Genomic DNA, 16,231 nt, shown 5'->3' on the forward strand with positions numbered 1-16,231 from the left:
TCCTATTGGAGCTGTTGCACTTTTTATAAATAAATATAGGAACAGGGACTTAAACTGAGGTCTCTCCAGTCTCAGGTGCCTGTCATAATCACCCAGATACAGAGTCATTCACTCTCTTCTTTCCCTATCCCAAAGACATTTTGATTTTTTCAGAAATGACCTTGAACCAAACCCAACACCCCTCCCCCCCAACCACTTATTGGTCCAGCTCTTGTTTAACACAAGGACTTAAAAAGCAAATATCAATATTAACTATAACAGCACAGAGAGTACTGCTGCTAGAATAACATGCATCTCTATGAACTCTTACACACCAATAACTATTTTTATTGTAAATTTTTGAATAGTCTCATATGACTGGTCCAATATTTTCATATAAAAACAAAACGAGGCAGTGTAATATACATTGTGAAAAAGTGCCACACAGTTCTGAAATCCAAGATATGTTTATATTGTTCAATCGTCAGATACAGGAAATACCATATTGTAATAAATAAGTATAAAAAATGTTTTGAAGTACTTTTAATTGCAGTTTTAGACCTCAGATACAGGTTAAATACAGCCATCATTCCTCTATAGTTATTTGTAACAAACATATCACAAGAGTGTCTTCCATTGTTACACTTTCCCTGTTAGTTTTACATTTCAGTCAAATACGCTTGAACACAAAACCAACATCTAAGAACAGTAAAAAAAGTTAAACAAAACAGAAAATGGAAATTTTATTGCCTCCTGATTTTATATTTTACTTTTTATCCTCAGAAATAATTACGAGCTAGCATTTACAAAATCGTATTGCCAAAAAAAAACAAACTCAGGTGTGTGCCGTAAAAAAATCACAGGGCTTGATTCACTTCTGTGGACATATTCACTGCCACAAGTCTTCAGTGCGGCCAAATTTAAAGACCAGCCCTCTGTTTAAAAATAAAACAAACAGGAATAAATACGTAAACTTATTGCAAAGAATACAAGGGCCATCAACTTCAAAGGAAGCAGGTTCAGATTTCCCAGTTTTGGGAGATAAAATTTCAGATAAACCAGACTTTTGTAGTCAGTAAATTTTGGTTCTGATCCTGCAAGCAGATCCATATAGGAAGATCCCTGATCCCCACTGACTTCACTGGAGGTCTGTCCACATGCATATCATTAAAAGATTTGAGGGTGGGGGTTGTCTTAGAAATAACAGTAACAAGGAATTATGAATAGATTAATTTTATACCTAATGTTCAATGTGGGCCATTAAAACTAACTAGATTTAGTTTAGAGCAGTTGTTTTCAAACTTTTTAGGCTGCATGCCCCTTTCCAAATAATGCAGTTTACTGCATAACTCCATGTGAGATAGGCAGAGGTGACACGTGAGTGGTGGGGTGCACATGGGGTCACATGACCCCCCCCCCCCCCCGATTTCTGCCCTCCATTTAGTAACAGCATCTAGGTTTTCAAACTGGGAGGTGCAAAGGAATGTTCGGGGGGAGAGTGCGGGAAAGGAGTGACACCTCCACTCCCACTGCGCAGGGATGGCATCATCACTCACCCTCCTGAACGTTCCTGCGTGTCCCACGTTTGAAAACCTTTGATTCTGAGTCACACAACAGAAAGGAAACATATACCAATATGGCTGCAGTTTTAATTGAAAGGAGATTCTAAATTGATTAGATTGCCAAATCTTACTAAATAAAATGTGTTGTCCACCATTACAGGATTGTTCTCACATACCACAGTTTGAAAACCACTAGTTTAGAAGGATAAACAAAGGAAAACAGGCTTACCCAAAAAAGATAAATGCATTCTGGAAAAAGACAGCTATTCCTGGGTACACTAGTGGTTTTTCTGACAAAAGAAAAGAGAATTTCCATCAGATTTTCGGAACTCTATTTTCTCAACAAAATCCTTTTTCTCTCTTTCTGATACACCTCTACCTCGATATAACGCGACTCAATATAACATGAATTTGGATATAACGCAGTAAAGCAGTGCTCCGGGGAGGCGGGGCTGCACACTCCAGCAGATCAAAGCAAGTTCGATATAACGCGGTAAGATTTTTTGGCTCCCCAGGACAGCGTTATATCAGGGTAGAGGTGTATTTTAGAAACACCCAACTCCAGTATCACGTTCAAAGATTATCAGTTCAGTGCAGAGAAAGCATGTTTGGAGAGACTTGGATTAGGTTTTGTCAAATAACTTTAAGGAACCAGTTGAGTTTGATAGGAAAGTACTTACCAGAACTGAACACTAATAGATACACACTAGATGAGGCAAACTAACAGGAAAAGAAATGTACTTGGGGGAAAATCAATAAGGACTGCAAAATTATAACGTGGCCGTTAACATTGTAAACACTTGGAAAAAATAGTTGGGAAAAAAAGGTGTAGAAAATATTTTATAGCTTAATAGCAGTAGGATGAACAGGATTCCACATCCAAGCCAACTGAGCACAGTGGTCTTCAGGGCATTGCTGTCATTGCAGTCTCACCTAGGCACATTTGCTATTATATCATGACATTAGATGGAAGTTTGTCTCAGTGTATCCATTTCTATCTTTGCTAACATGATAAACCTCCACCGACCATCTGTCTGTTGCGTGCAACAGAAGAGAAAGCATAAGAGCCAACCCACTGGCAACTTCACACAAGATATACAATAGCCTTCTGTTCAGAAGAAACATTTAGTTTACCAGCTCAGACGTACCTCACTTTCTAGACCAAAACATGTATCACAAATGCAGTGACCCCATGGGACTATCATCAACTGATTATACAGCACCTTAAATGTGAACAGTGGCATACAAAAATGGCACTGTGCTGAACAAATAACATTGTCCCTGCCTCAAATACCTTAGAGGAATAACTCAGTACAATATACAGAACTACACAACAGAACCAAAAGAGTTAGGAATGGTCTTATATCTTAAGGCTGAGTTTTCAAATGTGCTGAAGGGAGCTGGCTAGCTAACTCCCCAAGGCTCCTTCAGAAATCCCAGCCTAAATGATTCATGGAGCAGATGGGTGACCAATACTAGAGAAGAAGAGAATATAAAGGTTACTTAACAGAAAATAACTACTGTGATGCTGAAGTTTGGAATTACCTTCACCTCTGCTATTCCTGCCTGGAACTGGCTCATGGTTTTATTTGTTTATATTTTATAAAATGATTTTTTCTCTATATAAGACCCAAACAGTATCATTTTCCAATTCCCTCAGGTTTCTCCAGGCTTCTCTACATAAGAAGTTACATCAAGTAAAGTGTAAATTTAAAACGACCATAGTTATACTGGTATGACCCCCTGTGCAGACACACCTGTTCTGGCATAAGAGGGCCTTTTTCTAGTTTCATTTGTGTCACTTTGGAAGTGGTTTAAGCTATGCTGGAAAAAGCTACTCTTACGCTGGAATGTATATATATATCTCCTCACTTTATGTTCCATTCTATGCATCCGAAGAAGTGGGCTGTAGCCCACAAAAGCTTATTCTCAAATAAATGTGTTAATCTCTAAGGTGCCACAATTACTCCTGATCTTTTTGCGGATACAGACTAACACAGCTGCTACTCTGAAAGCTGGAATAAGAGCGTCCACACAGGGAGTTATACCAGCATGACGACACCAGTGTAACTTCCTTTGTAGACACGCCCTCAGTTCTTAATGATGCCAACTCAAGGCTTAATGACACAGAAGACATTTTAAAAGTAACATATACTTAAAAAATAACAAAAAAAACCCTGACCCTTTGAAAAGTTTATCTCCTAAAATATTACCATTGGGAAAAGTTGAGTGAAAAAGGAAGAGAAAGAGTTGCAAGAGGAAAAAGGAATTCAGAAAAGAGAAAAATAGAATAGGATAAATACTGAAAGAAACACGGATGATAAGGAGGAGGACAGGAAAAGAGAAGCCAGAAAGAGGATAAAGTACAGATAGTATGGGATGGGCCTGTTCCAGTTAGTCTGCTTAGGGCACCAAAAATATTAAAAAATAGACCTTCTTGGAGCTGATCCAGAAAGAAGTCACTCATTCATTCATTAAAAATATTATTACAGTAAACCAAAGCAGGATGATATTAAGATCTGTATTGTATCTTACCTTTAACAACATAGCCTCCAAAGAGGATCCACATGGAAGCAATCAGAGATCCAAAAGCCATCATAAAACCAATGAACAGCCAGATGCGAGCACCTTATAAATACACATATATATTATGTGACTTTCAATCTGCTTGTTTCAAAACACTTTATACAGTTATCACATCTTTCAAGACTGAGACTAGCATTGTGTACAATATACAAATACACATCTTAAATCCATATTAAAAGAGAGGTTGCACGCAACCCAATTCTATCTGCTCTCATCCATGAGACAGCATAAATTACTACCATTGACATTTCAAAGAGCAATTAACATTTTCTATAAATATCTCATCTCTAAACTAAACTCTAATGGCAAGATACTCCCACCAGTGCACAACCTGACCTAACAGGCTTTGTGACAGAGAGGTCCTAGTTAGCCAGGGTTGGCGGTGTAATGAAATCCTCCCTGCAGACTGCAGAATAGCAGTGGAATCACACTGAGGCCACTATTGCATCTCCAGGGCTGCACACACTCATATAAGTGCTGTGCTCCCCTCCACAGGAAATATTTGCTCAGTGGTGCCAGGGTCTTGTGCTTATCCTCTACAACGAGTGAAATTCACTCCCAATGCATATACAGAAGGTTAGAATAGCTGTTTATGGCATCGAGAGTATTTTAATTTGGATGCCATGTAAACTTGCATTAAAGTCCTAGGCAGCAGAAGTCAAGAGTTACACAGTGATAATTTGGAAAATATAATAGCCAATTATTAACTTGTACACAAGAGCCAAAATAATTACAGTTTGGTTATAAATGATCATTGGATTGTGTCAGCTGGCAGAAGAATGAAACCAAACTCTACTACCATTCTTGCAAATTGTGTGGTAAAGATACAGTTATGTGAGTGACAGGCAAAACCAGTTGTGGCAACCAATACGGCAGATTTAACAGGATCATGTAAAAAGGCTAGTTGTTCTCACACATCTCAAAAAAAAAGTTCACTGAAGTTTACACTTGGTAAAAAATGGTTACCAGCAGCACGACAAGAAACATACAAATGCCACACTTTTAAATTTGCATTATAAATTAAACTACATCGATGCACTGTATTATAGGACAGACTATACAGCTATAGCTCTATGAATAATGCTATTTATAACATTTTTACCTGTTTGCCCAAGACAGCCTTCACTGTAACTGTCACCACGGACCTGTCCATTGGATACTGCATTGATCCTGCATGAATAAAACAGAATACAGTTGACAAATACAGGTGAAACTATACAGAAAATTCACACTTCTGAGTAATTTCTTCTATTTTCATGTACGAAAATGGTGACATCTTATTACTCTATAAATATTTTCTCCAACTGTTGCTCTGAAAAGGAGGGGTAGTTAATTTAGCTGCTCAAATTTGAAAAAAGCATTAAAGCATTTTGAAAAATATGAAGAATTATTAAATCTACACAATTAAAAAAAGCCATACCATTTAAAAAGAGGTCAACAGGGTCCCATGTGAATATGCGGGGGGGTCTTCCTTTGTGTAAATTTATATCTGGGTGGTTCTCAATGCTGATTTGTGCCTAAATCACTTGAAATGGCTAAAAAATACTCCACGCTGTAATCCATAATAACTTCTCGCCCTTCAACACAGCAGAAATAATGTTCATTTAACTGCTGAACATAGGCCTATGACTGTAAAATAGGACTGTGGCAGTTTAGAATAAAAGTCTGCACTTTTAAAAATAATTAACTGCATGATGCAAGTTCTATAAAGTACGTTGGTTGTACTGGTAAAGAAATTACACCTACATTAGGAATGCAATAGTGGCTATAACTCCACAAGCATGGTATGAATGGTTGAAGTCTTCCATCTGAGGATATTTAACAGCTGCATCTATGATAATCCACCACCCTGTAAAAAACTATTTAAAATACAACAACTTAAAATATAGACATGATTAAGTGCAACATCATTACAACGTTGCCTAGCAAAAATTAACATTAGTACCCTATATAAAGCCAATTTAGTTTTCATTAAAGTCAGTGGGGGTCGTCATTATACATGCAGCACTAAATTGGAAGAAACTGAAAAAAACTTAAGTAGCACATACTTACAATTTCTAGAGAAAGATCATTTTACAATAGCCTCTTAAAAACGTGGAGTGGTCTGATATATCAGCTAGTCTAAAGTATGTCATTGTAATTCATTTAAATGAAGCCCTGCTGTAAACTAACTTTGTGGTGCATCAGAAGTTCCTTGCATGGGGTAGAATAAAGGATGAAGTATGACACGGCAGTGACTAAAGACCAGGCAAATTGTGATAAGGCATAAATATGCTAACTCATCAGCTCGTGGGGCTTTCTACAGTACCAAGAACAACCAAAAAATTGTGTTTTATACTGTCTGATGGTGTTAAAAAATGGTCTTACATATGTAGATTAGACCAAACTGAATTTTAGCACTGATCGTCACAGGACTGTAACATTATTTGGTCCTGCAGACCATTTCCTTAAGTAAACTAATCCTCTTCAGGATAACTTACTTCGAAGACAATCACAAAATATCCAATACATTCACAATGTGCCCTAACAGGTTGTTCTTTTTGTATCTTAAGCAGTGATTTTCAGTGCAGTACTGACTTGTTGCATACAGGCCAAAAGCACATATAAAATATAAAAATGGTTAGTTATACACACCAACACACCAGCAGCAACTGATGCAATTGTATTTCGCTTTTCTCCCCAGTCAACACACTCTGAGCATCTCATGGTCTCAAGAAATCCAGACATTTTTCAGCTCTCTGAAAAACTAGAAGATGAAGCAATTTTTATTTTCCCCCCCCACAAAGAGCATCTTCTCATACTTCTATGAAACAAATGCAATGTAACATGGAGTTGCTATAAAGATTATGAAGACTGTTAAAAGAGCTAGAAATCATCAGCATGTCAAAAACTATCTTCTCATTAACCATGGCAATGGCCCTACACACAGTTGAACAAGGCAGGAGACAAAATGCAACACTTCAGGGCAAAAGAGCAATTGCCCAAAATTGCTCTCTAGGGTCTTTCTGAGGGATAAGAATGAAACCACTATCAGGCAGACCAGTGTACTCCCTCAAGGGTTTGCAGTCAGGTTAACAAAACCTAACGATCAACGGTATCAGAGACAGCTGACAAAATTCAGCATGGATCCCTGATCCTTATCCATTGACAGAAGATCATCTACCAATACAAACATTGGTCCTGTCCCTAAACTGATAAAAGACAGGGGATCTGACACACCTAGATAGGCCTGGCTTGCCACACATTCTTAGATACTGGATGGGAAGATTATCAGTAATTATTTTAGATTATCAGCAACAAGTGATGTTTTGCTGAGTGATGACTGTGCCTCAGCTTCCTTTGTTCACTGCCCAGGAAATACTTGACTCCCAAGCACAGGCTGCAACATGGGGCTTTCTGCATCCTGTGGCTGCCCATCGCTTTAGGAACTGCAGCTAGACTGTCTCTAGACAATGCTCTCCCCATCCTTCTGCAGCTGTGGTAAGGCCTGCTGGCTTGCCTCACCTTCCCCTGCACAGCTGGGGAGAGGTACCAGAGACCTGGGGCCTTGGCTCACATGGCCACAAAGCTCTGAGCCACAGTGACAATCCTTCCCCCGCCCCAAGTGAATGTAGAGAATCATGCCAGTGTCAGTGGTGGACAGCTGCCCTCGGCAGACCCAGTGACCATCAGCATAGCTCCTGATGCAGCCAACGGATGACAGTACAATATGCCAGTGTCTGGGGACATAATATGGTTCCCCCGCACTCCTGCCAACCACTGTCTGCATGGGGATGACCAATGGCCAGCGCCATCACCCCTCTGGTAGCCAATAGGATGAGAAGGCCAGTGATGGATAACCCCCAGGGAGCCAATGGCTAGTGGCACCAATGGCCAATGACATGGGGGGCGGGGGGAGCCAGTGGCTTGTCTACCCCCAGTAGTCAATGCCCACCAGCACTGCCCTGAGAGTAGCCAATGGCGAGCAAGCAGCCTATGAGCACCCCCCGGGCTCCCAGCCCAGCAGCTCAGCCCCGGGGGGGGGGGAGGGATGTCTATGGGGCTCTCTGGGGACCCCCCAGCGGTCCCCACTTACCCCAGCGCGTGGGCAGCAAGACGGTGCAGCCGTTGGCTTGGCGGCTGGCAGCGCGCGCGCTCTTTTCTCCCTCAGCGGGGACCCGCCGCCGCCCCCCTCAACGCAATAAACAAACAACCTGAGCTCTCGGGACCCGGATGGAGGAGAACCGAGAAAGACGTCACACCGCCTCGACCGCCGTCTATCACACCGCGCATGCGCAGCCGCCAGCCCTGATCAGGTGTGTGACCATCACAAGCTCAGCGGGAGGAGGAACAGGAACTCCATATGCTGCCCCCCTCTCCCCCCCCCCGCATGCGCTGTAAAAGCCAGCAACGCGACGGGGAAGATTTTTCTTGCGCATGCGCCCCCAGGATATGGTACGTAGAAGGGTCGGGGAAGGCAGCACTCCCCAATGCGCGGGCGTTTCTAGTTGGCGCATGCGCTTCAGGTTCTTCTGGCCTGGGTGGGGGAGAAAGTTCTCGTCCTGCCCGCGCATGCGCCCCACTCTCCAGGTTACATAACTGGGTGGTGGTTCTCGAACCTTCTCAGTGTGGGTTACTCTGGCAGTTGGTTAGTTGGTGTTGAGGCTCCTGCGCGCGGGGTGACTGGTCTGTAGCGGCTCGCGCGCCCTCGCTCTCGGCTCGCGCTGAGAGGCGGATCGGGCTTCTGCCCCTGAGGGGAGGCTGCGCCGCGAAAAGCAGTTCGGGTTCCCAGCTCTCGGTGTGGGGAGGCGGCTAGGTGGCGGCTGGGCTGGTCCGGCGACCTCTCTATTCCCGCTATGGCGGTGACCCATGAAACAGGGCTGTCCCCCCAGGCGCCGCCACAGGCCCAGGATCCGTGTGGGGGAGACCAGGCCACCTGGAGCCAGTGAGTTACCGAGGGAGGGGCGTCGTCGAAGGGCTGCTTGTGCCGCGGGAGTGGCGGTTGGGGGAAATGGGAAGGGGCTCGGCTCGAGCCGGGGTGTGTGTGGCGGGAGGGGGAACTCGGCTCGAGCCGGGGTGTGTGTGTGGCGGGAGGGGGAACTCGGCTCGAGCCGGGGTGTGTGTGTGGCGGGTGGGGGGCTCGGCTCGAGCCGGGGTGTGTGTGTGGCGGGTATGGGGGGGAGGGCTCGGCTCGAGCCGGGGTGTGTGTGTGGCGGGTATGGGGGGGGGGGCTCGGCTCGAGCCGGGGTGTGTGTGTGGCGGGTATGGGGGCTCGGCTCGAGCCGGGTGTGTGTGTGGCGGGTATGGGGAGGCTCGGCTCGAGCCGGTGTGTGTGTGGCGGGTATGGGGGGGCTCGGCTCGAGCCGGGGTGTGTGTGGCGGGTATGGGGGCTCGGCTCGAGCCGGTGTGTGTGTGGCGGGTATGGGGCTCGGCTCGAGCCGGGGTGTGTGTGTGGGTATGGGGCTCGGCTCGAGCCGGGGTGTGTGTGTGGCGGGTATGGGGGCTCGGCTCGAGCCGGTGTGTGTGTGGCGGGTATGGGGCTCTCGGCTCGAGCCGGGGTGTGTGTGTGGCAGGTGGGGGCTCTCGGCTCGAGCCGGGTGTGTGTGTGGCGGGTAGGGGGCTCGGCTCGAGCCGGGGTGTGTGTGTGGCGGGTATGGGGGCTCGGCTCGAGCCAGGGTGTGTGTGGCGGGTATGGGGGCTCGGCTCGAGCCGGGTGTGTGTGGCGGGTATGGGGGGCTCGGCTCGAGCCGGGGTGTGTGTGGCGGGTATGGGGGCTCGGCTCGAGCCGGGTGTGTGTGTGGCGGGTATGGGGGGGGGGCTCGGCTCGAGCCGGGGTGTGTGTGTGGCGGGTATGGGGGGGGGCTCGGCTCGAGCCGGGGTGTGTGTGTGGCGGGTATGGGGGGGGGGCTCGGCTCGAGCCGGGGGGTGACGAACGTTCGTGTGTCCGTCTCTTGCAGGAGCCCCAGGGTGGTGCCCCACGGGAGCCAGGAGCAGGGAAGTCCCGCGGCCCCCAGCGGTAAGTGCCTGTGGCCGGTGTCTCCTTTCACCTCACAGTTAGGTAGGCTCGTTTCCTGGTCCGTAATGCCTTCGATCTCTCTCCGCGCACTAGCGTCTGTCGTGTCATGGACTGTGACTGTGCCCAGTTTGGGCCAGCGCTGGTACCTTGCTCCTTGCCAACGGATGCACCCAAGTCAGGCAGTGGAGCAGGTCGGCTTTCCTGGCAGGTGCACTGTGCCTGTGTTCTGTACAATGCAGAGAACCTGTTGGCGCTTGAAGATATGCTGTTCTCTGTAGACAGCACTCAGCACAGTGAGCTTAGCTTTCATTGCAGGCTTCCTGATTTAGGTATGTCCTGTTCTGGGACTTGTGAGCTTGGCATTTATTTAAAGGCAAGGTGGGATATGCAAACTCAGTTTTTCATCTCTATATGTATAGTAAAGGAAATAAATGTAATTGACATTAAAAATTTCATACTTATCAGTAATATATTCCAGAAAGTCCTAAAATTTGCTGGATAACTTCTGTATTTGGTGAACACTAAATACAAATGCCAGGCTTGAATGGGGTTCCTTTAATCAGAAGACTGTGGCACAGTCCTATCCAAGAGGGGATTTGGAAGGTGGAGATAGAGAAGTATTTATAAGTACCATTTTAATAACTGTAGAACTAAAATGGCTGCTGGTATATGATGGCAGCCATCTTAGCTATTCGTATTTAGTATTTTAAATTTTCAAATAACAAATACTATCAAATTTCTGGTATTTGGCATATGAATTGATCTGTTCACTGGCATTGTATTCATGACAGTACAATTGACTGTAGTCAACTTCTTTCAGAAGAAACTGCTATTTCACAACAGAAATGCTTTTCTTTCATTTAAAATGGTCCATTGTAAACTGAAAATAGTTTGTTGGGACATCTGCACAAGTCATACAATGAAAATATGCACTTCATTAGCCTTGATGCCATGTAAATTGTCTGCATGTGCAAATATATTTGCATATCAGCAGTAGGCTTTTGAGAGAGAATTTGGCCACATTCTGAAACCATTAATTTATGAGAAGTGTGTGTGATTAAAGCCAGGAAGAAATTGACTAAAAGGAAAAAGTAGAAGCAGTAAATAGAACTGTCTAGGGCAGAAGGTAAAAAATTGCAAAATAGCTATTGAACTTTTCACTTGTAGCTATCCCAAGGGAGTATAGTAGACACAAGTTTCAAGTTGACCTTGGTTTGTGTTGGCAAAGAATAAATCGTAAATCAATTTTTTTTCTAAACAGGAACTGAAACGGGATGTTCTAGAACATCAGTCAAAACAGATATAATTTCTAAAGGCACTGTCACAGAGAAAATGCAGGCAAACACAAAGACAGAGGATATGACAAATTACATGGATGATTTAACTCTCAGCTCACCAAAAGAGAGAGATTCTCGCTCAAAGTCCAAAACTAGTCGGGGCAGATCATCTTCAAGGTCATCTAGCAGATCATCTTGCAGTTCACGATCCAGTTCAAGCACTTCTTCAACTTCCTCAAGGAGTTGGAGCAGATCTGGAAGCAGATCAAGATCACGAGCTAGAAGAAATGGTTCCAGAAGGCATAGAAGATACTCAAGATCATATTCCAGAAGTCGGTCAAGATCACGTAGCCTTCGATACAGAGGAAGGTACTATCCTAGAACCTACAGGAGATACCACCGTTCTCCTCCAAGGTATAGATCACGCAGCAGGTCCCGGTCTCATGGAAGATCATGGTCTCGTGGAAGACCATATTATAGAAGATCCTTTTCAAGAAGCAGATCACGATCAAGAGGCCGAAGATACTATGGATTTGGGAGAACCATATACCCTGAGGCTTACAGAAGCTGGAGAAGCAGATCAAGAACAAGATCTCGTAGCAGAACACCTCTGCGCTTAAGTGAAAAAGGTATTCTGCTACTCGCTGAACACAAATATCTGCTTCGTAACATGGGTGGGAAGGAATAGAATTCAAGACTGACTCATTTGTAGACTTTTCCTGTTAGATTTATATAGAATTTTAAAATTCGGGTGTAGTTCTGTCCTAGAATGTCAACTGAGTATCTGAATTGGATTGCTTACCCTTGTACATTTTGTAATTGACATCTTTATAAACTACAGTTTAAAGGGGGTGGTATCTCTCTAAATTTACACTAGTTTGGGAACATACTTTTTCCAGGGTAAACTGACTTTGCACTGGACTCAGTGTTTCTTTTTGGGTGAGTCAGTATGCCATGATTACTGTTACAGAAGATGTTTCTTCTTTTTTATGTAGATAGGAGGGAGCTCTTAGAAATTGCAAAGGCTAATGCTGCAAAAGCCCTGGGAACAGATAACGTAGTCTTGCCAGCTAGCTTGAGAGTCTACAGCCTATCCAAAGAGACAAATGGTGGAAAATGCAGAAGTGAAGATTCTGCTGAGTCTACTGAGGTAATTATAAACTGGAGTAATCTTGATTTAAAGGTAAACTTTTTTCAAAACTACACTACTGAAATGACATGCATGAAAAGCTGTGCTAGCCTTAATTTTTCATTGCGAAGTATCTTTAAATTTTTGAATACTAATTTTATTATGAAACGAAACATCCAAGTTTTTAAACTTGCCGAAAACCTTTTGTAGACCTGCCAAAGCTGGAAGAGTACCTTGGAATCTTAGATGGTGGTTCTTGTTGTTTGCCTACCAACTTTCCAGTAGTGATATGTGAGGAAGGAGAGAGAATTGTCAAGCCTAATAGGGAAGTGCCCATTATGTTGGCTGATCTCTTTTGCCCGAAAACAATTAAAGGCTTATTTGCCAAAGCCTGTTCCATAGGCGTTTGTAAAGATTAATCTTTGTGCTTGATAACTGTCGTATAGCCTTTTCATATGCATCAGATTGTTCCCAGAAATCCCATGCCCAGACCCCAAATGCATTTTACATACTGTATTTCTGTCTTATAGAAATCATGAATATGATCTCCAGACATTGATGAAGAAAATCTGGTGGTAATTAAGGAACTTGTGGGCTCTAGCTGCTGTGAATTAGGGGAGGGAAAAGAGAACTTAATCAGGTTAAACTAGTTTTGCACTAGAAGGCTGTTAATGTTTGTTACATCTGGTCAAATGCACACCTACAGTAGTAACGACATAGCAGTAGCGTATACCAAACTTGTATTTCAAAATGAAAGAAAGTAAACTTAGTAAGGGTTTCTTGGACAACTAAATAAATGGCACAGGTGTCCCTTTCATAATGTATGTAATATATTCCAGATGTTGAGAGATTACAGAAGAAGAGGCCTGCATCACTTGCAGATAAGTTTATTGTCCTTCTCCAAAGCTCTGCAGGGTGGATATGCAGAGTTTATCCACAACTTGCTGTAACATTCCATTTCAGTTTATGAAGTCCATGCTTAAAATAAATTCCCTAGTTAAAGCTAAAACATGAGCATGGATATAAGGTTGTACATTGACACAATTATGTGGATAGAAATACCAAACATGCCCAAGTTGAGTTTTCAACACAGATCTGTATGTGCATTCTAGTACTTTACAGTTTAAAGCCACTATTGATCTAAATAGTTGAGACAAAACTTGTACTAGAATATTCATACTCTAGTGAGTTTCCTTAATTCACATAGAATGTGATCCTGTTTAAACTGTGTGCCTTCTCCTCTAGCAATCCAGAAGACTAACAGCAGACTTAACCAAAAGTGGAACTGAGAGAGCTCCTGCAGTGAAAGGCTTATCTTTCAGCCCTAATGTAAGTGCATATTTCTAAGATAGGCAATATTGATTTCCAACTTATTCTTTCACCTATGTAGTATATTCTACCTAACCTTGGAAGTCAGTTGAGTTCAATTCACTACCCTCTTTAGTAGCCCTCCATGCATAATATAGTTAAGTAATTCAAGAGAAATGTGGAATGTAGGGATATAATTACTGAGGCCTGGTCTACACTAGGGAGGGGGATCAACCTAAGATATACAGCTTCAGCTATGCTATTCTCATAGCTGAAGTTTCATATCTCAGGTTGACTTGCCTTGTGTCCTCATGGCACACGGTCGACTGCTGCTGCTCCCCCGTCGACTCTGCTTCCGCCTCTTGCCATGGTGGAGTACAGGAGTCGATGGCTATCGGGGATTGCTCTATCACGTATACACTAGATGTGATAAATCAATCCCCGATAGATTGATCACTACCCGCTGATCTAGCAGGTAGTGTAGACGTACCCTGAGTTTAAGCTCTCCGGAGGCAAAAGCATTTAGAAGGAAGCAATACATTTGTAAGCTGTAATGTTGTGGACCTTCCAACTTGTACAACTGGTCACTCAAGAAACCAGAAGTTAGTGAAAAAGCAAGTTTGGCTTCATTAAATCTGGATTATATAGCAAGCATCATTCTCATCTTCATAAATACAAAGCCTTGTTATGGCAATTTAAAATTACAAGTGCAAGCTTCAGTGAAGCTTTTTTCTCTGAAACTACAAATAGTCTTGCAAAGCTGTAGGTAACAATTGTGGACACTTTTTTTCATATTTCACTCTTAAAAAAAGTATATTCTAACAAGTAACTTTTTTCCCCCAGAACACAATGGCAAAGCCAGTACTCCAGAAACCAGGAAGTCTCTCTGTTAAAGAGACAGCTGTATCCTTGGTTAAAGAAGATACAAAGAGAAATTCCTATGGGCAATGGGCTCCAATGAAGGAGGAAAACGGCTTATTTAACATTTCACCTAAAAGTGCACCCTTCCGAGCACGCTAGCACCTTTCACTCACTGCCCTGTGAACTATTGGCATTATGCATTACTTCCAGAAATGAGGTCTGAAATCCTCTTATCTGGTTGAATATTTTTAAGTATTTAAAGATGTTAATTTTGACATGTTAGATTTTTTTTTCCAGATCTGAAAACACAGCACAATGGCCCAGAAACTACAAGTGGGAATCTTAGGTATATATTTGTAAATACTTTTTTGTATCACTAGAATGGAGTAGAAATTACAGGTGGGTAACTTCTTCTCAATGTTACTTTAGCAGCCACTGTTCTGAACAATTGTAATGCATTGTTTAAGTAAAACCTCTGTTTTGTTCTTTAAGGCCCTATATAATTCAGTTGAACTGTGAAGTTGCCCTCTTTGTTTCTAGTCTGAGCTCTGTAGATGTAAATTGGCATTATGTAATTAGCTTTGAGTGAATGGTGAAGTACTAAAGAGCAAATAGGAAATAATCAGATGCCCTCAATAGACTTCAGGTGTTGGAGCAACTTGATTTCAAGTTGACAATGTTAAATGCATATCCTGCTCTGAGTGATTCTCTGGAATACACTTTCTTAAATCTCTCTGCAGATATTTGCATTACAATTGTATGATTGCCATGCAGGAATCCTTATTCAGTTATGGCCCAGTCGTTCATGTTTAATCTTAAGGAATCAGTCCCACTATATATTGCTTTCTATTTGGACTTCTAAAATTGACATTTAATCACAGTTCTTGTTGTTGGTGATAAGTCTTTAAAACAAGCCTTGACTAAATCACCACTACTCAGATCTAAAATGGTGGTAATAAAATTTACTCAGATCCCCTGGACTTCAAAGCAGTAAGGATATATTGATGTGAGGAAGTTTACATTATCTTACTTTGTTTCCAGTCCTGATCCTATACCAGTGATCTACATGTGCCAGCTTGACATTTGAAGCATTGATGTATAAAGTGTGATCAAGTATTACTTCCTAGGGCTTATGGGTATTTCATAACACTTACTGTGATTTTTTTGTGGGGGGGAGGATAGGGGGGACTGACTAAACTTGAATTCATGTAAAGGGTTTGCACAATAAAATTTGTATTGAATATTCTGGTGTGGAAACTTTTTTAATGTACTCTTTCCCTAAGTAGTAGTAGCTGTTGCTTTATCTAGGTAGTGCAAACAAGTTGTAGTCTTAGTTGTATTTCCCTTGGCTGACCAATGCTTAGTCTATGGAAAGATGTGTTATACAAGGAGAGAGATCCCAGTACTGTTGTCTTGGTTGGGGAAGAAATATTTTCAAAAAATACCAGTTCAGTATGGAACAAAACAGGATGCTGTCACTCACATTCTACAGTGAATAGCCAGAGGAAAGAATGCTTAACTTCTGCATACAGTG

At 42.8% G+C, this 16,231-nt stretch overlaps 2 protein-coding genes across 5 annotated transcripts; one reads left to right on the forward strand and one right to left on the reverse strand.

Moving 5' to 3' along the window:
• Nucleotides 1–507: 507 nt before the first annotated feature.
• On the reverse strand, nt 508–8,478 carry TMEM50A (transmembrane protein 50A). 2 transcript variants are annotated; one of them, XM_039511418.1, is made up of 7 exons: nt 8,203–8,470; nt 6,762–6,873; nt 5,874–5,986; nt 5,230–5,297; nt 4,077–4,169; nt 1,771–1,831; nt 508–914 (listed from the first exon to the last, which is right to left on the reverse strand). In XM_039511418.1, the coding sequence occupies exons 2-7, from the start codon at nt 6,852–6,854 to the stop codon at nt 869–871; spliced, it is 474 nt and encodes a 157-aa protein (XP_039367352.1). In that variant the 5' UTR covers nt 6,855–6,873; nt 8,203–8,470; the 3' UTR covers nt 508–868. The 2 variants fall into 2 exon arrangements, with proteins under 2 accessions (XP_039367352.1, XP_039367353.1); XM_039511419.1 differs by having other exon boundaries at nt 834–914; nt 8,321–8,478.
• Nucleotides 8,479–8,704: 226 nt separating this feature from the next.
• Nucleotides 8,705–15,662, forward strand: RSRP1 (arginine and serine rich protein 1). Of its 3 annotated transcripts, XR_005590777.1 has the most exons (7): nt 8,715–9,051; nt 10,064–10,122; nt 11,384–12,028; nt 12,395–12,549; nt 13,774–13,857; nt 14,680–14,914; nt 14,995–15,662. XR_005590777.1 is itself a non-coding variant. In XM_039511416.1 (6 exons), exons 1-6 carry the CDS (start codon nt 8,963–8,965, stop codon nt 14,854–14,856), a joined length of 1,209 nt encoding a protein of 402 aa, XP_039367350.1. In that variant the 5' UTR covers nt 8,716–8,962; the 3' UTR covers nt 14,857–15,662. The 3 variants fall into 3 exon arrangements, 2 of the variants coding, with proteins under 2 accessions (XP_039367351.1, XP_039367350.1); XM_039511416.1 differs by having other exon boundaries at nt 8,716–9,051; nt 14,680–15,662; XM_039511417.1 differs by lacking the exons at nt 13,774–13,857; nt 14,680–14,914; nt 14,995–15,662 and adding an exon at nt 13,368–13,537 and having other exon boundaries at nt 8,705–9,051.
• Nucleotides 15,663–16,231: the final 569 nt, after the last annotated feature.

Source organism: Mauremys reevesii, linkage group 23 (genome assembly GCF_016161935.1).
Source record: "Mauremys reevesii isolate NIE-2019 linkage group 23, ASM1616193v1, whole genome shotgun sequence".
NCBI classification, from domain to species: domain Eukaryota; kingdom Metazoa; phylum Chordata; order Testudines; family Geoemydidae; genus Mauremys; species Mauremys reevesii.

What these genes read in the sequence shown, in the direction of transcription:
- TMEM50A (XM_039511418.1), bottom strand. Translation starts at nt 6,854, where the DNA reads ATGTCTGGATTTCTTGAGACCATGAGATGCTCAGAGTGTGTTGACTGG. An exon ending in CAGTTGCTGCTGGTGTGTTG is followed by an intron (nt 5,987 to 6,761) that starts GTGTGTATAACT and finishes TATTTTAAATAG; the next exon opens with TTTTTTACAGGGTGGTGGAT. An exon ending in AATGCATTTATCTTTTTTGG is followed by an intron (nt 915 to 1,770) that starts GTAAGCCTGTTT and finishes ATTTTTAAACAG; the next exon opens with AGGGCTGGTCTTTAAATTTG.
- RSRP1 (XM_039511416.1), top strand. Translation starts at nt 8,963, where the DNA reads ATGGCGGTGACCCATGAAACAGGGCTGTCCCCCCAGGCGCCGCCACAG. An exon ending in TCTGCGCTTAAGTGAAAAAG is followed by an intron (nt 12,029 to 12,394) that starts GTATTCTGCTAC and finishes TTTTTTATGTAG; the next exon opens with ATAGGAGGGAGCTCTTAGAA. An exon ending in ATTCTGCTGAGTCTACTGAG is followed by an intron (nt 12,550 to 13,773) that starts GTAATTATAAAC and finishes CTTCTCCTCTAG; the next exon opens with CAATCCAGAAGACTAACAGC.